Source organism: Pteropus medius, unplaced genomic scaffold (assembly GCF_902729225.1).
Source record: "Pteropus medius unplaced genomic scaffold, Ma_sr-lr_union100, whole genome shotgun sequence".
In the NCBI taxonomy this organism is placed as follows: Eukaryota; Metazoa; Chordata; class Mammalia; order Chiroptera; family Pteropodidae; genus Pteropus; species Pteropus medius.
Window position 1 is genome coordinate 11567992 of NW_024342467.1, and position 21656 is coordinate 11589647.

At 33.3% G+C, this 21656-nt stretch overlaps 1 protein-coding gene and 1 pseudogene across 1 annotated transcript in view; one reads left to right on the top strand and one right to left on the bottom strand.

The window, feature by feature from the left end:
- The window catches only part of STK31 (serine/threonine kinase 31), a 66585-nt gene that overhangs the window by 42288 nt on the left and 2641 nt on the right, over positions 1–21656 (top strand). Inside the window, exons 17-23 of the mRNA XM_039862554.1 lie at positions 1204–1284; positions 2875–3000; positions 3615–3740; positions 3921–4007; positions 4693–4842; positions 7386–7508; positions 12655–12723. Of these exons, the coding sequence (XP_039718488.1) occupies positions 1204–1284; positions 2875–3000; positions 3615–3740; positions 3921–4007; positions 4693–4842; positions 7386–7508; positions 12655–12723 (762 nt within the window). The remainder of the gene's footprint in view (positions 1–1203; positions 1285–2874; positions 3001–3614; positions 3741–3920; positions 4008–4692; positions 4843–7385; positions 7509–12654; positions 12724–21656) is intronic.
- On the bottom strand, positions 756–874 carry LOC120602637 (uncharacterized; annotated as a pseudogene).

Here is a 21656-nt window from a genome sequence, read left to right on the forward strand (position 1 = left end):
AATTGAGATTATAGCATTAAATAGTTTGCATATTGCTTATATCCTGTTAAAGCCTAAAAATTTTTTTCCTTTATTAAAATCTACATGAACATTATTTTAGCATAATGCTACAATGACAACATTTAAGGGGTAGTGTAATTTAGTTGAAGAATATAACAAAATAAAACTACCTGGTTTTGGGGAGAAGTTACATCTTTAAGTCTCTAATCTACCACATATTTTTGTGACCTTGGGAGAGTCATTCAGCATATTTTCTCTTTGAAATGGAAAGAATATTGTATTTTATGTTTCAGGGGTATCGAGGGAAGAAGTAAGTTAAACACTACTTTGATAACTAAAAATGCTATGAAAATAATAGATACTTTAAGTGTTATGCTTCATTTAGCAAACTCATAAGACTGTGTACTTTATTTTCCACTTTGGATAAATAGCTATCTCCCAGTGACATGACAAGTGTCTAGAAATTTTACTTGTGATAGATGACTTTTCTAAGGATCTTCATTTTTCGCGATTGCTTCATAGTGGCTTTTGTAGAACTAATCAAGACTTTTATTATTTTTTCCCTCCTAAATGAAATAGCCATTATTTTTCAAATGTCACTGTGCTCTTAATTTTTTAAGCAATAATGACAATTTTATGATTCATTCTGGTGAGACACACTTTTTCTTTTTTTAGCCGAGGCAACCTTTGGTTGACCTCACAGATTGCAAGGACCTTGTCAGCTTAAATCTCTTATTTTTTATTTTATTTTTTTATGCCTATAGCACCTGGTCTTCCTAGGTGGTCTCACATCCAAGTACTAACCAGGCGCAACCCTGCTTAGCTTCCAAAATCAGACGGGATCGGGCTTGTTCAGAGTAGCAAGGCCGTAAACACACTTTTTCATTTTAGCTTGGAAGTGAGTGCAGACTTTGACCTTAAGCAAGATTTTGTGCCTGTATATGTATACCAAGCTTAAAATTGAAAATTAAGTTTTTGTTATATTAGTAAGATGGAAATTTAGATTGAAGGTAACTCTTGGTTTTCATTTGATATATCCTGTATTAGAAGGCAAAATCAGTGATTATGTATCTTATTAGGTTAAATTTTACTAAATTATACATCTTGTTAGATATATAATAAGGGACATACTGATATATTTTTTTTCCTGAAGACCAACATGTCACAATTGAATATATGTTGATTTATATTTTTTAAATTTAGGAGAAGCTGAATAGCTTGGTACAGAAATGGTTCCCTGAGCTGCCTCTGCTTCATCCTGAAATAGGATTACTTAAGTACATGGTAAGCTTTGTTTCTCCTGAGAATTACTATGTAGAGAAAACTGATGATGTTAAAATTGTGTCAGTATTAAATTTATAGTATCCTTACTATAAAAATATTTCTGATGAATAGGTTCTAGGTACTATTAGAACTTTTTCTCAAGACAGTCTTTGATATGGCATAGTGTATTAATTTTTATGTTAATTTGCATGTTTTTCTCTTTTTCTCTTTTCCTCACACTCATTCAATGCATTGTTTGGCACTTACTTGAATTACAGGTGTTTGTTTTTTGAAATGATAAGTAGTTTTAGTTGCTATTACAAGAGTTAGAATAAAAGCAGGACACTGCTAGTCATGAGGAATTTAAGCAGAATGTATGTTAAGTTAAAGCAGACTGGAAAAAATTCTAGAGAAATTAGTTAAGGTGGAGATGTTGACATGTGTATAGGTTTCTAGGCAAGCAGTATTCAAAGCCTTGGAGATCATTGTATTAGAGGGCAGTAAGGAGCAGGATTGGTAAACTGACTCTCAAGACAGATTCTGAGAGTTCTGTGTTTTTAATTCCATGCTAGGGATGAGGGACTAGATATGATATTTATTCAAATTGTTATTATGTCCATGATAATAGCTTAAAAATGATATAGAAAGGGTATTTACATAGACTTGTGAACTCATAAATATGTAAGATTAAAGTCCCTTAAATTGTTAAAGCAATTATTATAAAATCTTTCCAGACTAGACTTTAAAATAATGTGGGATTTTCCTTGCAGTTATTTAACTCTAGCTTAGAGAGTGTCTCATGCAGGATGGATGAGTGAATATGTGGTGCTGTGTGGGACTTGAAAATTAGTTTAAAAACATGCAAATATATATTATTGTGGAAGGTTATAAAAAGTTTGAATCATGGTTTATGGATGTCTTTAATTATTTTAAGATGTTTAACTGTGATATATACTTAGGAAACCCCTGCAGGTTGACTATATATTGTGGATTACTTAAATATACTGACCACACTTAAAGAAAAAGAACCGAAGAACAATTTTATAACCCCTCTTACTAAAACTATCCCACAGAAAAACTTAGCTTGGTCTAAAATGTTGATAGGCTTTAGTGCAAAAAATTAATCCTTTTAAAAATAGCAGAAATTGGTAGAATTAAAATATTTGAAAGCCGTTTTCACTTTTGAAGATTCCACTTTAAAGAGATGCAGAGGTGTTAGAATTACTTCAGAGTAGTCATAATTTTTAGTCTTGTTCCTATTCTACAACTTACTTTTTATTTTCATTGTAATATTTTTAGGAAACACATGAAGTTTTCCAAGTAAACATCAGGGATCATTGGAAGCATATTTAGTTAATCCCAGTCATCTTCAAAATTTGTTCTAGAACTGTAGCAATGATTAAATGTATAGTGATAACACTTTGGGTGGGAGGAGTTCAAGAGCCAGGAGCTAGAAAACATAGGAAATATTAAATATTTTTATTTTACTGGTTTCTCCAGTAGGATTGATGGTGTCCAATCCATCTAATAGCATGTAACTAATAACGTTTAAGATTTAAAAGTACTAAGATTGTTTGGACTCTTCAGCTGTTAACAAAAACTTGTGCCTAGAACTCTGGTGGTCTTCTTACAATGAGCTTGGAACGGGATCTTCTTGATGCCGAGCCCATGAAGGAACTTAGCAGCAAGCGTCCTTTGGTATGTTCTGAGATTAATGGGCAGATAATTCTTTTAAAGGTAAGTTTAAGTTCTCTGATTTGTGGGAAATTCAGAAATGTAAAAGGGAATGGTGGTGTTACATTTTAGGAAAGTAAAAACCCACTGTTTGTTTTCTAAATTATATGAGGTGACTGGCATAGTGATTATGCTGACAGTTTGATTATCAGAATTAATTTTGAATATAAAGCTTCCTTCATTTCTCTAAATAATATGTCTTTAATAAGATATACTTGTTTTCCATTTTCAAGTGAACTGTCTTATTATATTTATCCAATAGCCTTTTAAAATTCTTGTTTTTCTTAAATTTCTCTTTGAAATTTTGTTTTGCCAACACAGTCTTCTGTTTGATTTCTTCTCTTCATTGCTCTGGGAAACTATTAATGATGGTAATAGGTTAATTAATTTGGCGTTAGTGGCTACAAATTGCAGAATGTATGTTAAGCTATAGGTAGAATGATTCTTTCTAAATTATACCATTCAAAACAGATAGAAAAGGTACTTATAACAATTTAAAAATAAAATTAGATGTAATTTAACTTATATAAAAATTATTATGTTCAAGTTGGAATTATGTATTATTAGAGTGGGATTTTTAATCTTAGAATTATCAGTGCCTCTTTTTTTGGTACAAGGGCTATTCTGTGGATGTTGACACAGAAGCCAGGGTGATTCAGAGAGCAGCCACCTATCACAGAGCTTGGAGAGAAGCTAAAGAAGAGTCTGGATTACTGCCATTGATATTCCTATTTTTGTGTAAGGTAAAATTCTTATACTAATCTTTTGTAGAAAACATTTAACATAAGTCTCAGCTCCAGGTTTTAGAGAGGGAATTCATTCTTTTTAACATAAAGAAAAAGTTATCTCTTAAAATCAGTGTACACTAAAAATACATAAAGGAATTTTTTACTTTCGGTCTCATTTTCTGTTTTGCTTCTTAGTCTGATCCTATGGCTTATCTGATGGTCCCATACTATCCTAGGGCAAACCTGAGTGCAGTTCAAGCCAGTATGCCTCTGACTTCAGAAGTAAGTAAAACACTCTATTTCAATGGATATATTGAATGAGAAGATAACACCTAACATTTATTGAGGGGATACTACATGCCTTGTACTACATAAAATTTTGACTAGTATTCTATTTGCTTGTCACATCAACCTGGTGATATATGTTATCTTGTTATATAGAGATAAGAAAAATTAAGCTTACAGAATAAATGAGTTGCACAGAGTCCCTCAGGTAGAGGCAAAGCTGGAATTTGAAATTAGATCTTTTTGGTACCAAAGCTCATGCTTAAAACTATTAATCTGTGCTGTATGTATGTTGCATAGTATAGCACTTAGCATTATAAATACTTAAGTGACAGCTTTAATTTCTTTTCATAAATTTGAATTAGTAATAACAGTAAAGGGTGCCCTGGTTCTTTCTACTCTGTAACATGATTTCAGTCTCTTATTCCTAGATGCTTTATGTAGTCATTGTTTGTAATCTGAGACTTCTTAGAGACTACAGTCTCTTAAGTCATATGTATATGATATCACCAGTTACATAATTAGGACTTCTGGCCTTTAATTCTTTCTCTGTGCTCTATTCTTATTAAAGGTTCATTTGGAGGAAAGTACTCACTTCTGGAAAAGTCTATTAATGAAAAAAGTTCATGTATTAAAGTGATTTGCCTGCTTTCTGACTTCTTTTGTGTGTACTTGTCTGTAGGAAGCCTTAAAGGTCATGAAAGGTGTTGCCCAGGGCCTGCATACGTTGCACAAAGCTGACATAATTCATGGATCACTTCATCAGAACAATGTATTTGCCTTAAACCGTGAACAAGGAATTATTGGAGATTTTGACTTCACCAAATCTGTGGTAAAATATCGTGATTTTACAAATGGGTTCTAGACTTCATTTAATATTATTAGGCAGTAGTTCAGCACTTTTACATAATCTGGTAATTTATTATAAGATCTTTGCCTTCAGTTAAGGCGCGTCATGTAGCATAAGCAATTTGTTACCAGCTAGGTGCTGGAACAATAATTCCTCAATTTGTGCATTATAATTTTTAACCATAGTCTTAAGGGCAGGCTGACATTATAGTCAATGGCATTGACAACACTAATCATTAATTATTTTATCATAATCAAGAAACATTAAATTGCTAGGAAATACACAGGGAAAACTAGGTGGCCATTTCTTACCTTCTCCTCTGCTGGTGCCCTCCCCTCAATAGATTAAATTTAGGTATACATACTTTGCTATTTTTTCATTAATGGGCATTTTTAGAAACTTGGTAACCTTGGACTTTGCCATTTAGCTTAAGTGCCGGTTCAGTTACATTGGCTGTTAATTTGGTGACATTTTATCTCAGAACAGGCAGTTAATAGAGACAGCAAACATCAGACAATTAAAGAGCATATTTTGATCTTTTTATTTCTCTTTGATAGAATGGGCAGTCTCAAAATATACACAATCATGAGGGAGCAGTTTTCTTTTTTAAGATAACAGCTTTATTGTATTATAATTCATGTAATGTGTATAATTTAGTGGTAGTTTCTAATATATCACAAAGTTGTGCATTGATCATCACTATCTAATTCCAGATCATTTTTATCACTCCCCAAAGAAACCCCATACTGATTTGCAGTCACTCCCTATTTCCCCTCTCCTCAGTCCCTTGGAAACCACTTTCTCTACGAATTTGCCCACTCTGGACGTTTTCTGTAAGTGGAATTATATAATATGTGGCCTTTTGTGATTGGTTTATTTCACTTAGAGCATGTTTTCAAGGTTCATTTATGTTGTGGCGTTCATCTGAGCATCATTTCTTTTTTAAAAGGCCCAAATAATATTTCATTGTAAGGATATACCATATTTTGTTTTTATATTCATCAGTTGACGGACATTTGGGTGGCTTCCACTTTTTGATTATTATGAATAATGCTGCCGTGAACATTAGTATACAGGTATTTTTGTGTGGACATATGTTTTCATTTCTCTTGGGAGTGGTTCACACAGAGTTAACCACAACATGGCTACACTATTCTACATTCTCATTGGCAACATATGAGGATTTCAGTCTCTGTACATTCCTGCCGACATTTTATTGTCTGAGCTGTTTCCTTTTGATAGTATAAGTCAGTGCATCTCCAAGTCACAGGGTAATGCCACCTGTGTATATGTAGTCTCAATGATTTTCATATGGTAGCTCACAAAGATTATAAAATGAAAATGTAAAACTATAATAAAATGCTGGATTATGAAGGATTTAGACAAAGCAGATTTGCTGAAATATATCGATTTATCTGAAAATTAAGATAACATCCTAAGAAAAATAATTTAAAATGATAAGTTTTAAAAAGTTCTAGACTCTTAGGGATCCTGGTTAGTTTACCTTTTGAGCATACTGTTTGCACAACTGTAGACATCATGACTACTCCAAGAATTATTTTTCCTCTTTTATACTGATTTGTCAGCTATATCATTTCCCAAAATATTGTTTTAATCTTCATTTAAAGTTATTTACTCTGAAATATTGATTAAACTCACCTTTTGCTTCATTTTTCACACCACTTTTAGACTGAAGTATTAAACAGGAAGAGAAATTTGAAAAGTAGTCTGTGGTCAAGATAATTGCTTTTCAGACTTCATTCAGTGCATATGAATCACCTGGGGTTCTTGTTAAAATGCAAATTTATATTCAGCCTTTCTGACAAGCCCCCTGGTGATGCTGCTACTGGTCTTTGGACCGCCCTCTGAGAAGCAGGTAACAAGATAGGAAGAGAAGAGATAATTAACAGTGATATATGTGAGGTAATTATTGTGCTAATTACCTTACAATAACTCTGCAAAGTAGATATTATTTCCATTTTACAAATTAATTTAGGTTCAAAGAAGTTAATTTAGGCTCATAGCAAATAAGCGGGAGAGGGGAAATTGCAGCTAAAGGTCTGTCTGAATCCAGGCTTCATGTTCATGTAACTGATCATCCTTTGACATGTTAGAAATGGTATACTTAGGAAATGGTCAGTGAGGAAAGAATGTACCGTGTAGATTTCCAGTTTTTTAACAAGGTACTTAGAGTTTTCAGAATTAGAAATAGCACTGTCTCTTACCCTTATGAAATTTATTTTTAAAGAAGTACCAAATATTAAAGAATCAGTGGTTCTTATAGTTTTGAATCTGCTTGAGTCTTCAATGTAAAGTATAACCAAAGTCTCACTGTTAAATTTATGAGACTGATTTCAGGAGCAGTTTATAATAGCAGAAATTAGGTAAAAATACTCAGCAAAAGAGAATGAAATATTTCAAATGAATTTGTTTTTTTTTTTGGTGTTGATTAAATGCAGTCTTTAACAGAAAGCCATGTCAACCATGTGGTTGCCTCTAAGATACTTAATCTGTTGTTTTTGTAGAGTCAGCGAACTTCAGTGAACATGATGGTTGGTGACTTGAATTTGTTATCACCTGAACTGAAAATGGGAAAACCTGCTTCTCCAAGTTCTGACTTATATGCTTATGGCTGCCTTTTATTGTGGGTATGTTATTTTTTTAAATTGAACTAGATCAGTCATTTGTATGTATTTATATTTATATTTCAGTATACAAAGTGATGATTTTATAGGGGTTTTCCTCAATAAAAAGTGGTGCCAGATTTTTAGTGGAGCACAGTTTTCTTTCTCTTAAAAAAGTTTTATAATAAACTGTTGGTATACTTCCTATTACCTCTTGCATACTTTCTCCAAATTGACTTGATATTTACATACCATGTTATTGTCTTAGTTTTATTAAAAAGTCAAGATTAACAGTAAAGATGATTTTGTCCTATATTAATTTGGAAGCAGTTCATACGTATGTGGAAAATAAATGTTAAGCCTTGAGTTAATGTTCCTGATTTCAGTGTAAACCGAATAGCTATTTCTTATCTGTAGTTTACACACATTTTTCCTGTGAATTGTGAGGGATTAAGTATCAATGAGGGAAGGATGTCTGTTCTCATTTCTTCTGTTTACCATTGTACTTTGGTTTTAGCCCATGGGTCAGCAAAACTTTCTATAGAGGACCAGATGGTAAATATTTTAGGTTCTTTAGGCCATATGGTTTCTGTAGCATGAAAGCAACCATAGACAGTATGTAAATGGATAAATGACTCTTTTTCCAATATAACTTTAGTTATGAACATTGAAATTGGAATATCACATAAGTTTCATATATCAAGAAGTAGTATTTGGTTTTCTTTTAAACATTTAAAAATGTGAAAACCATTCTCTGCTTTCAGGCTGTACAAAAATGAGCAGTAGAGTGTATTTGGTGTGCAGGTCATAGTTTACCCATCCTGATTCTAACCAGTGTAATACGACAACAAAAAGAAATAAAAAACAGAGTTGGAAAATGAAGAAGTAAAGCTGTCTTTTATTATGTAGAAAATCTTTAGGAATGTACATAAGAACTGTAGAACTAACAACTAAGTTTACCAAGGTTGCAGTATGCAAAGTCAGCATAGTAATTAATTGTGTTTCATAAATTAGCAAATAACAGTAGGACCAAAGATTAGAGAAACGGTCATCTATTTCAGCCTGTAACGTGAAACAGATGGTTCTTTTTAAAAAAATTTTATTAGTTTCAAGTATATAGTACATTGGTTATACATTTATATACTTTATAAAATGATCCCCTTAATGAAGCAGATGATTCTTAAGAATTTGTTGGGAAGCTGCTGGGAATCTCCAAAGCCTGTAAGAAACTTACATACCACTTCATTCTATTCTATGTATGTATTTCCTTTGTGACTTTCTCCTTGACTCATGAATTATTTAGAACTTTAATGTTTAATTTTCATATGTTTAAAATTTTTTTGTCATATTTCTGCATTGATTTCTACTTTAATTATGACCAGAGAGCATATTCTGTATTATGTCATTCTTGACATTTATTGAGGTTTGTCTCGTTGCTAGCATATGGTCTGTGTTGGTGAATGTTCCATGGAATCCTGAAAAAAATGTTTTCTGCCATTGTTGGGTGAAGTTTTCTATATATGTAAATTAGATCTTGTTGTTTAAATGTGTTCTTCATATTCTCTTTATCCTTACTGATTTTATATCTAGTAGTTTTTTTCTCTTAATAATTATTTATTTATTAAGGTGACATTGGTTAACAAAATCCAGTAAGTTTCAAGTGTACAATTCAACAGTAAGTTATATATATAGATTGCATTGTATGTTCACTGCCCATAGTTAGATTTCTTTCTGTCACCACATATTTGATCTCTTTTACCTCATCTACCTCCCCCACCACCCACTTGTTATGTCTAGTAGTATTTTTAGTTGCTGAGAGAGAGGGCTGTTGAAGTCCCCCACTAAAATTGTGAATTTGTCTCTTTCTTCTTTGAGCTCTATCATTTTTTGCTTCTTATATCTTAAGGCCTTATTGTTTGATGCGTATATGTTAGGATTGTTATATCTTCGTAGTGTATTGATCCGTTTATTATTATGTAACATCCTTCTCTACTAATTTTCTTTGCTCTGACATCTGATATAGAGGCAGCCATTCCTATGTTTTTAAAAATTAATGTTTACATGGTATGTTTTTTACCCTCCATTTACTTTAAAACTATGTTGTTGAAATCGAAGTTAGTTTCTTGTAAAAATGGTTATATTTATGTTTGTGTTTTTTATTTGTCTTAGTAATCTTTATTTTTTAATTAGGGTATTTAAATCATTTACACTTAAGGTGATTTTTGATATGTTAGGGTAAGTTTACTGTTTTATTATTCGTTTTGCTTGTTCTGTTTCTTGTTGATTTACTTTTCTTGCTTTCCTTTGGGTTATATGAATATTTTTAAAAGTCTACCTTGATTTATTATGGTGCTTCTCAGTGTATTGCCTTCTGTAGTTTTTTTAGTGGTTGGCCTGGGTATGACAGTACACAATATGTGTCTTCTCACATTTTACTAGTGTCACTGTTTTAACACTTAGAAGTGTAGAAGCCTTCCATTTAGGTTTCTTTACCCTCCCCACTTGTAAATATCATTGTCCTGAGCATCATATAGTGATATAACTTTTGTTTCAATCATGGTATTTGATTTAGGAAACTCAGGATGAGAAGGATAGTCATTGGTACTTACCCATAGTTCTGTTCTGTCCATTGTTACTTATTGCTTCTGATGCTCCAACATTCCCTTTAAAAATTTTCCTTTTTAGTACTATAGTACCTATGAGTTTAAATTCATGGACCTTGGATTTAGAGAGGATTTTATAAATTTGACCTCAAAGACAAGGGAAGTAAAAGCAAAAATAAATGAATGGGACCATATCAAATTAAAAAGTTTCTGTACAGCAAAAGAAACTATCAACAAGGCAAAGAGGCATCCATCCGAATGAGAGAATATGTTTGCAAACAATGCCTCTGATAAGGGCCTAATATCCAAAACATAAAAAAGTCATACAACTCAACAATAAAAAAATTAAAAAGTAAGCAGAGAACCTAAACAGACACTTCTCCCAAGAAGACATACAAATGGCCAACAGACATATCAATAGATGCTCAACTTTACTATCTCTTAGGGAAATGCACATCAGAACCACAATGAGATACCATCTTCCACCTGTTAGAATGGCTATAATCAACAGGACAAGTAATAACAAATGCTGGAGAGGATGTGGAGAAATAGGAACCGTCATACCCTGCTGGTGGGAATGTAAATTGGTACAACCACTATGGTAAGCAGTATGGAGGTTCCTCAGAAAACTAAGAATGGAATTATCATATGACCCAGCAATCTCTCCTCAGGGTATTTACCTAAAAAACTTGAAAACATTTATTCACAAAGATATATGCACCCCATTGTTCATAGCAGCATTATTCACGGTAGCCAGGACATGGAAGCAACCAAAGTGTCCTACAATAGATGATTGGATAAAGAAGATATTATGGTACATATATATGATGCAATATTATTCAGCCATAAAGAAAAGTAAAATACTGCCATTTGCATCAACATGGATAGATCTTGAGATAATAATGCTAAGCTTAAGTCAAAGTTGAAAACTATGTAGTTTCACTCATATGCGAGATATAAAACTGAAAGCGACAGACAACATTACAGAGAGACTCATGGACACGGACAGAAGATTAGTGGTTACCAGAGGAGAGGAGAAGAAGGGAGAGGTAGATAGAGATAAAAGGTGTAGTGGTTACCAGAGGAGAGGAGAAGAAGGGAGAGGTAGATAGAGATAAAAGGTGTCAAATATTTGGTGATAGAAGGAAATTTAACTTTGGGTGGTGAACACACAATGCATATATATATATATATATGACCTATTGTTGAACTACATGCTTGAAACATTTGATTTTATTAATGTTGCCCCAATAATTTTAATTAAAAAATAAATGCTTTTCAAGCAAAAAATTTTTGTTTGAAGTATTTTCTTGCCATTCTTTAAGAATATGTTTTCTGGTGTCAAATTCTTTTAGATTTCTTTCATCTAAGAACATCTTGATTTTACTTTCATTCCTGATTGATATTTTTCTGGATATAGAATTTATAGTTGAAAGTTCTTTCCTTTCATCAGTTGAAAATGTTTTACTTTGTCTGTTCTCCATAGTTTCACATGAGAGGTCCTCTGTTACTCAAATTGGTATTCTTCTGTAGGTAATATTTGGATTATCTTTCATTGCTTTCATGATTTTTTTCCTTTGTTTTTAGTTTTCAGAAGTTTAATTTCTTTGAGTTTATCTTATCGGTGTCATTTATTTTTTTTTGGACTTGTAGGAGTCATAAGGTATGTCACTATGTTGTTCCTCCAGTCCTGAGGTCTCTAATTAGTTTTGCCTTTCTCTTTTGACCTTGTAGAAGTCTTTGTCTTTTATGTTATCCAAACTTTATAGTTGTATTTACTGGTGAGGAGCAGGACGAGACGAGAGGTCCTTCTGCTCATTTTTAAATCTTATTGTGGAGAACTTACTTGGATCTGGATTTAAATAAACTGTATAAAAGTAAAATAATTTATGATATTTGTGAGATTAAAAATTTAACGATATTTTAAGAATTAATTTTTAGGTGACATTGTGATTATGTAAAAATAGACTGTCTTTTAGAAATCTACTAAAAGATTTACTGATAAAATTATGAGACATATAGGATTTGCCTCAAAAATAACATATATAGGTTTGTGCATAGGGCAGAAGTGGTCATTGGTTGATGGTTGTTGGGGGTGGGTGATGATGAATACATAGGATTTGGAATATCTTTGTGTATATAATAAATTATCCATATTTAATAGTTTGAAAAAGTTTAATATGTATTTCTTGACCACAGACAGGTTAGATAATTAGGAAGGAAATTTGCCTGACTTATTTTCTTTGTACTTAATGTATGAGTATTGGTGAAACCAACATAACGTAAGCTACTACATTTTAATATATTTGCTTGTCAGGTGAGGAAATATTAAAAGTGCTTTGTGTATCAACTCTTATTGATACTTTAGGAACCCAGGAATCATGCGGTTGTTTGTGAACAAGTAGCTGTTACATTGAAAGTGTTTTTATCCTGCAGGGGATAATATGCTTTCTTTAGGTTACCTGTTCTCTTCTCACCAAAATCTGAATATTTCCAGATTTGACACTGCTGTAGGGTCAAAGTTTTGGTATATTTGGAATTCATTCCTTCTTATTCCCTTTTAACAGCTTTCTGTTCAAAATCAGGAATTTGAGACAAATGAAGATGGAATACCAAAAGTGGATCAGTTTCGTTTGGTATGTGACCTTTTTGTCATTTACTAGTTGGAAATGTGATATAGATAAGTAGCAGTAATGTAATTGTAAATATTTGACTGAAAACGTCCTCTAAGTTTTATAAAAATGCAAAATAGCATTCACAATAGAGAACTATGGAAAAAATTTAAGTGCCCTACTTACATGACTGCCAAAGAATTACTGCTAGAGAATACTACTGGAATGTATATTTGTCAAACATATTATATAAATAATCTAAGTAATAAGTAGGGAAAAATTAGTCTCTGCTATATCTTTCAAGATCATATTATATCAAACTTAATGTTTTATTTTTTATAAGTACCTAGTTGTATCTTTCCTTAGTAATACATCTGTGTCATTCATATCGCTTTGCCCTTCATATATGTATTCAGTCAACATATTTTGAGTACCTGTTCTATATAAGGAATTGAAACTAGGGACTGGGTTACTAGGATTGTAGTATTGAAGAAAATAATTTAGAAAAGTGAATGAGTAAACAACAAGATCTATAATTAGAGTATTAAGAAAAAGTACTTTGGGGGAAGCCAGTTCTTAATTCTGCAGAGAAAGAGGGAAGAAGTAGGTCTCAAATGCCACCAAGTAGTTATTTGCGGTGAATCTTCAAGACTGAATTAGGGTTTACATGAGGTAGAGTAAGTGATGGGCATATCTGTAAAGACAGTAGCCTGCACTAAGAATGAAAATACTAAATTCTTTTGAAATGGAATAGTCCAGTATGACTAGAGGTTAAAAATGACAGTAAACGAGTCTGTGAAAGTATAATGATCAGGCTCTAAAAGTTCTCATGCCATTTAAAACGATATATTTTGTAGTATTTTAGGTTTATTTTAATGACTATTTTTTAAGAGCAGTTTTTGAGTTCACAGCAAAATTGAGAGGGAGGTACAGAGATTTCCCATATACCTCTTTCCCCTAAATATGCATAATCTATCTATTATCAAAATCCTCTACCAGAGTGGTACATTTGTTACAATTGATGAACCTGCATTGACACATCATTATCACCTAAAGTCCATGGTTTGCATTAGGATTCACTCTTAGTGTTGTTCTTTCTTAGGGATTTGGACAAATGTCTCCACCATTATAGTATTATTATACAGAGTATATTCACTGCCCTAAAAATCTGTGCTCTGCCTATTCATCTCTGCCTTCTTCAGACCCCTGTTCACCACTGATGTTTTTACTGTCTCCATGGTTTTGCCTTTTTTACAATGTCATACAGTTGGAATCATACAGTAGTATATAGCCTTTTCAGATGGGTTTTTTTCCATTTAGTAATATGCATTTAAGGTTCCTTTAGGTCTTTTCATGGCTTGCTAGCTCATTTATTTTTTGTCACTGAATAGAATTCCACTGTCTGAATGTATCACAGTTTGTCCATTCACCTACTAAAGGATATCTTGGTTGCTTCCAGGTTTTGGCATTTATGAATAAAGCTGCAGTAAACATTTATGTGCAGGTTTTTGTGAGAATATAAATTTTCCTTTCCTTAGGTCGATACCAAGGAGTGCAGTTGCTGTATTGTATGGTAAGAGTATGTTTAGTCTTGTAAGTGGCTGTACCATTTTGCACTGCCACCAGTGATGAATGAGAGCTCCTCTTGCTCCACATCCTTGTCAGCATTTAGTGGTGTCAGTGTTTTGGATTTTGGCAATTCTAAAAAATGTGTAGTGGTATCTTTGTTGTTTCAATTTACATTTCTCTGATGACATGTGATGTGGAACATCTTTTCATATGCTTATTTGCCATCTATGTATCTTCTTTGGCGAGGTGTCTGGCAAGGGCTTTGGCTCATTTTTAAATCATGTTTTTTTTTTGTTGTTATCAGATATATCTTTGTAAATATTTTCTCAGTTTTTTATTTTTTTTTAACATTTTAGATCTGTGATCTATTTTGAGTTAGGTTTTGTGATGGGTATAAGGTCTGTATCTAGATTTTTTTTTTTTTTTTGCAAGTAAATGTTCAGTATGTTCCAGGACCATTTGTTGAAAACACTATCTTGCCATCGTATTGCCTTTTCCCCTTTGCAGAGATCAGTTGACTGACTTTATGGGTATATTTTCTTCCATTGATCTGTTCTTTTACCAAAACCACAATGTTGATTACTGTACCTTTTTAGTAATTCTTGAAGTTGGGTAGTGTCAATCCTCCAAATTTTTTCTTCAATATTGTGTTGGCTATTATGGGTCTTTTCTTCTTCATATAATGTTTATTATTATTATTTTAAATTTATCTTTATTATGGTGACATTGGTTAATGAAATCCAGTAAGTTTCAGGTGTACAATTCAACATTAAGGCATATATATATTGCATTATGTGTTTACTGCCCATAGTTAGATTTCTTTCTGTCACCACATATTTGACCCTTTTTACCCTATTTTTACCTCCCTCCTTCCCCTTCATCCCCCCACCTTGAGGTAATCATGCTAAGTGAAATAAGCCAGATGTCATCACAAATGGCAGTATTTCATCTTTCTTTATGGCTGAGTAATATTCCATTGTATATATGTACCACAGCTTCTTTATCCAGTCATCTGTTGTAGGACACTTTGGTTGCTTCCATGTCCTGGCCACTGTGAATAATGCTAATATGAACATCAGTGTGCAAATATATTTTTGGATATGGGTTTTCAAGACTTTGGGGTAAATACCCAGTAGAAGGATTGTGGGATCATATGGTAGGTCAATTCTTAGTTTTTTGAGGAACCTCCATATTGTTTTCCATAGTGGCTGTACCAATTTGCAGTCCCACCAGCAGTGTATGAGGGGTCCTTTTTCTCCACATTCTCTTTAACACTTATTATTACTTGTCCTCTTGATAACAGCTATTCTAACCAGTGTGAGATGGTATCTTATTGTGGTTTTGATTTGCATTTCCCTAATAGCGAAGTTGAGCATCTTTTCATATATTTTTTGGCCATTCGTATGTCTTCTTGGGAGAAATGTCTGTTCAAGTCCTCTGCTCAGTTTTTAATTGGATTTTTTTTTATTGTTATTGAGTTGTATGAGTTCTTTGTATATTTTTTAATATTAGGCCCTTATCGGAGGTGTTGCTTGCAAATATACTTTCCCATTCAGATGGTTGTTTCTTTACCTTGCTGACGGTTTCTTTTGTTGTGCAGAAGCTTTTTAGTTTGATGAAGTCCCATTCATTTATTTTTGCCTTTTCTTCCCTTGCCTTTGAGGTCAAATTCATAAAATCCTCTTTAAGTCCAAGGGCCATGAGTTTAGTTCCTATGTTTTCTCCTATGCAATTTATTGTTTCAGGTCTTATATTCAGGTCTTTAATCAATGTTGAATTAATTTGGGAGTGTGGTGATAGACAACAGTCTAGTTTCATTCTTTTGCAGGTGGCTTTGCAGATTTCCCAGTACCATTTATTGAAGAGGCTTTCCTTTCTCCACTGTATGTTTTTGGCTCTTTTGTTGAAAATTAATTGCCCATGTAAATGTGAGTTTACTTCTGGACTCTCGATTCTGTTCCACTGGTCTTTGTGTCTGTTTTTCTGACAATATCATGCCGTTTTGATTATCGTCACTTCGTAGTATAATTTGAAGTCAGGCAGAGCGATGCCTCCAGACTTGTTCTTTTTCCTCAGGATCGCTTTAGCGATTTGGGGTCTTTTGTTCTTCCATACAAATCTGATGATTTTTTGTTCTATTTAAAAAATACTGATAGGATTTTGATGGGGATTACATTAAATCTGTATAATGCTTTATAAGGTATTTTAACAATGTTGATTCTTCCAGTTCAAGAACACAGAATATCTTTCCATTTCTTTTATCATCTTCAGTTTCTTTTAATAGGGTCTTATAGTATTCATTATTTTATAAAGGTCCTTCACATGTTCTGTTAAATTTATTCCTAGGTATTTTATTCCTTTTTTTCCTAAATATTTTATTTTTGTTGTAATTGCAAAAGACATTATTTTTTCCACTTTTTTCCTGACAATTCATTATTAGAGTATAGGAATGCTATGAATTTTTGAACATTGATTTTTGCATCCAGAAACTTTACTGTATTTGCTTATTGTTTCTAGTAGTGTTCTTGTGGAGTCTTTAGGATTTTCTGTATCATCTGCAAATAGTGACAGTTTGACTTCTTCATTTCCTATTTGGATGCCTTTTATATTTTTCTCTTGTTTGATTGCCCTCATAGGACCTCCAATGTTGTATTGAATAACAGTGGTGATAGTGGACAGCCTTGCCTTGTTCCTGATCTTAGAGGGAAGGACTTTAGTTTTTCACCATTAAGTATAATAATGTTGGCTGAATGTTCACCATATATGGCCTTTATTATGTTAAGGTACTTTCTTTCTATACCGATTTTTTGTTAAGTGTTTTGATCATAAATGGATGCTGTATCTTGTTGAAGCCTTTTTCTGCATCTATTGATTTGATCACATGATTCTTATTTTTTAATTTGTTTATGTGGTGTATCATATTAATCAATTTGCGTATGTCGAACCATCCTTGTGACTCTCAGGGATGAAGTCCACTTGATCGTAATATGTTGCTGTATTCGGTTCACTAGTATCTTATTTAGGATTTTTGCATGTGTGTTCATGAGAGAGATTGGTCTGTAGTTTTCTTTTTTTGCATTATCTTTACCAGGTTTTGGCATCAGGGTAATATTGGCCTCATAGAATGAGTTGGGAAGTATTGCCTCCTCTTCGATTTTTTGGAAGAGTTTGAGGAGAATAGGTATTAAATCTTTGAATGTTTGGTAAAATTCACTGGTGAAACCATCTGGTCCTGGACTTTTCCTTTTTGGTAGGTTTTTGATAATTGTTTCAATTTCCATACTGCTGATTAGTCTAGTTAGATTTTTCATTTCTTGATTCAGTCTTGGAAGGTCGTGTTTTTCTAAGTACTGGTCCATTTCTTCTAGGTTATTAAATTTGGTGTTATATACTTTTTCATAGTATTCTTGTATGATCCTTTATATTTCTGCGATGTCAGTCATTAGCTTCTCCTCTTTCATCCTTGATTTTGTTTATTTGTGTCCTTTTTCTTTTTTCTTTAGTGAGTCTAGCCAGGGGGCTGTCAATTTTTTTAACCTTCTCAAAGAACCAGCTCTTTGTTGTATTTATTTTTTTTCTATTGTTTTTCTTGCTTTCAATTTCATTTATTTCTGCTCTAATTTTGATCATTTCTTTCCTTCTGCTGACTTCAGGCTTCATTTGTTCTTTTCTAGTTTTTTAAGATGAAGCGTTAGGTTGTTTATTTGGGCTTGTTCTTGTTTTTGGAGTTAGGCCTGTAATGATATGAACTTTCCTCTTATGACCACTTTTGCCATGTCCTAAAAGTTTTGATATGTTGTACTATCATTATCATTCATTTTTATGTATCTCTTGATCTCTCTTTTTATTTCTTCCCTGACCCAGTTATTTTTCATGTTGTTTAATCTCCATGTATTTGTGGTTCTTCTGGCTTTCTTTTTACAGTTGATCTCCAGTTTCAAAGCATTATGATCAGGGAATATGGTTGGTATGATTTCAACCCTCTTACATTTGTTGAGGCTATCTCTGTGTCCCAATATGTAGTCAATCCTTGAGAATGTTTCCTGTGCACTAGAGAAGAATGTATAAGCAGCTGTTTCGGGATGAAAGGTTCTATAAATGTCAATAATGTCCAGTTGGTCTACTGTGTCATCTAAGGATGTTATTTCGTTATTGATTTTTTGTTTGGATGATCTGTCCATATCTGACAGTGGGGTATTTAGGTCCCCTACTACAATAGTGTTTTAGTCTGTTTGTCTCTTTAGTTCTGTTAGTAATTGCTTTACATATTTCGGGGCTCGCTGATTGGGAGCATAGATATTAATGTGTTTTATGTTTTGTCGATGTATGATTCCCTTTATCATTATGAAATGTCCTTCAGTGTCTTTTCTTTACCTTTTTTATTTTGAAGTCAATTTTGTCCGATATTAGTACTGCTACTACCACTTTTCTCTGAATGCCATTTACTCGAAATATCATTTTCCACCCTTTCACTTTGAGTCTATATTTGTCTTTGGACCAGAGATGTGTCTCCTGGAGGCAGCATGTGGTTGGGTTTTGTTTTTTGATCCAATCTGCAACTCCGCCTTTTTATTGGTGAATTCAGTCCATTTACATTTAGGGTGATTATTGAAATACGAGGTTTTCTTATAGCCATTTTATCTTTTGCTTTCTGGTAGCTCGGTGTTTCTATTGCTTCCTTGTCCTTGTGTTTCCATTGTTTTTATTTTGGTTAGATTTTGTGGGTTTTCCCTCTGGTCCTTTTTGTTTTATGTCATACACTTCAGTTCTGAATCTTTGGTGTATAGTTACCATTATGAATATGTATAGGATAATTTGTATACGTATAATACATATATACATGAACAAGTTCATTTTCTTCTGTGCGTGCCTTATTTCCATTCCACTTTTACGAATTTGGATCTTTGAAATCTCCTTTTTTCTGTTACTGTTGTCTCAATTTGTCCCTATGTATGCTGAACGTTCATCACTATCTTACTATAGCAAATCTCTTCTTACTGTTTAAGCTTATAATGCCCTATTCTTAATAAGGGTTGCACTTCTCTGCTTCTGTCTGCCTGCTTGTTGCCTTACTTATAGTTATGTATTTTTTGTCATTTTGTTTTAGGTAATCTTACCCCTTTCAGTATTTCCTGTAATGCAGGCCTTGTAGTGGAGAATTCTTTCAATTTTTGTATGTCCTGAAAGGTCTTTATTCCTTCATATCTAAAGGAGAGCTTTGCATTATTCTTGACTGCTAGTTACTTTCATTTTAATAGTTTGAATATTTGATTCCGCTCCTTTCTGGCTTGTAATGTTTGTGCTGAGAATTTGCTTTTTAGGTTACCATCTTCTTTCCCCTAGCTGCCTTGAGAATTCTTTCCTTGTTATTGACTTTTGATAATTTTAATACAATATGTCTTGGAGAAGGCCTTTTTGGGTTGAGATAATTGGATGTTCTGTTGACTTCTTGAATTCCAAGCTCCAATTCATTCCTTAGATTTAGGAAATTCTCGTCAACTATTTGTCTGAAAATGCTTTCTAATCCCTATTCCTTTTCTTCCCCTTTGGTAATGTCCATTCTTATGTTTCCTCTCCTGATGGTATCAGCTAGTTCTTGTATTTCTCTTTCATTATTTTTCATTCTTCAGTTTCTCTCTTCTTCCTTATGATTTATTTCTAGATTTCTGTCCTTGATATCACTGATCCTTTCCTCCATTTGGTCGACTCTATTTCCCAAACTTGCTATTTCATTCTTCATCTCTTTTGGTGCATTCTTCATCTCCAGAAGCTCTGTTGGTTCTTTTTAAAGGTTTCAATCTTCTTGCTAAAAAATCTCATTCTGCTTATCTAGTTGGTTTTCAGTTCCTAGAATTGTTGATATGAATTATTTTGGATCTCACTGAATTTTTTCAGAAGTACTGTCCTGAATTTTCTGTCATTTAAGTCGTATATTTCTATGTCTTTAAGCTTATTTTCTGGAGATTTTTCTCTTTCATTCTGAGCTGCCTTGTCACTTTGGTTGTTCATGGTGTTTAATGGACTATTTCTCCACCTGGGCATTAATGGAGGGAGGTGTATTCTGCTTTTTTCCAGAAAGAAGATTTATTATATAAAAGTCTCTCTTTACTCTGTTGCTAAGAAGGTGTTTTTCTTTTGTTTCCAGTAGGTGATGTCTAAGCCTCTTGGATCCCTGCTTTATAGAAAGTCTTAATAATGCCTTTTATTTTTTTGATTTTTTTTATGGTGACATTGGTTAACAAAATCCGATATTTCAGCTGTACACTTTAACAGTAAGGCATATATATATATATATATATATATATATATGTATGTATGTATGTATGTATGTATATAAATATTTACACTACGTGTTCACCTACCATAGTTAGATTTCTTTCTGTCACTACATATAATGCCTTTTTTCCCTAATAAATATTCAGTCATGCTCACTACCATCAGTCTTGGTTCCTGTCAGTGTTAGCGACAGTTTCGGTAGTCTTTGCTCAGATTCCCCTGGGGGTCCTAGGAGTTTGGTCTTGGGATGTGCTGTCTGGTTTGGGGGATGTGGGATGAGGTTCCGCCTCACTTTTTGCAACCATGGCTTCTCATAATCAACTGTTGTTTCTCTGCCATCCCCAGTTCTCTGCTTTCTGCCCTGATCCCTGAGCACTGCCACTGCATAGAGCTCACAGCTCTCTCAGGCAGGGCTGTTCAGGGAACTCACAGCACCTTTCCCTTTCCCTTTCCTTCTGCAGGGTGCTCTGGCTGCAAGAGGCAGCTTCTTTGTTTCTCTCAGTCTACTGCCCGGGATTCTGACCTGTGGTATCTCTTATGTGCAGATCCCATGCTTAGACATGCTGGTATGCAGGTTGGGTGTTTTTTGTTGAGTTTTAGATGTTCAGCTTGTTGTTTCAAGGGGAGAGGTCTGGGGACATCTCTTACTCTGCCATGTTTCTGGTGTCGCTCACTCTCCATTTTCTTTGTTACTGATTTCTAGTTTCATTTCATTCTGGTCAGAAGAGATACTTGAATGATATTAGTCTTCTTAAATTTGTTAAGACTTGTTTTTTGACCTAGTATGTGGTCTGTCTTGGATAATGTTCTAAGTCTGTTAGATTCTTTTGGTATAATGTTGTTTAAGTCTGATCTTTCCTTATTGATTTTCTGTATGCATGTTCTATTATGGCAAGTCAGGAAATGAAGTTTATTGTATTGCTGTATCTCCCTTCAGATCTGTCATTGTTTGCTTTGTATATTTAGGTAATCTGATTGTGTATGTGTGTATTTATTATTGGTATATCTTACTGTTTAATTTACCCTTTCATTATTGTGTAATGACTTTCTCTGTTGCTGGTGTTTTTGATTTAAGTCTATTTTGTCTGATATAAGTATGGTTGCCCCTGCTC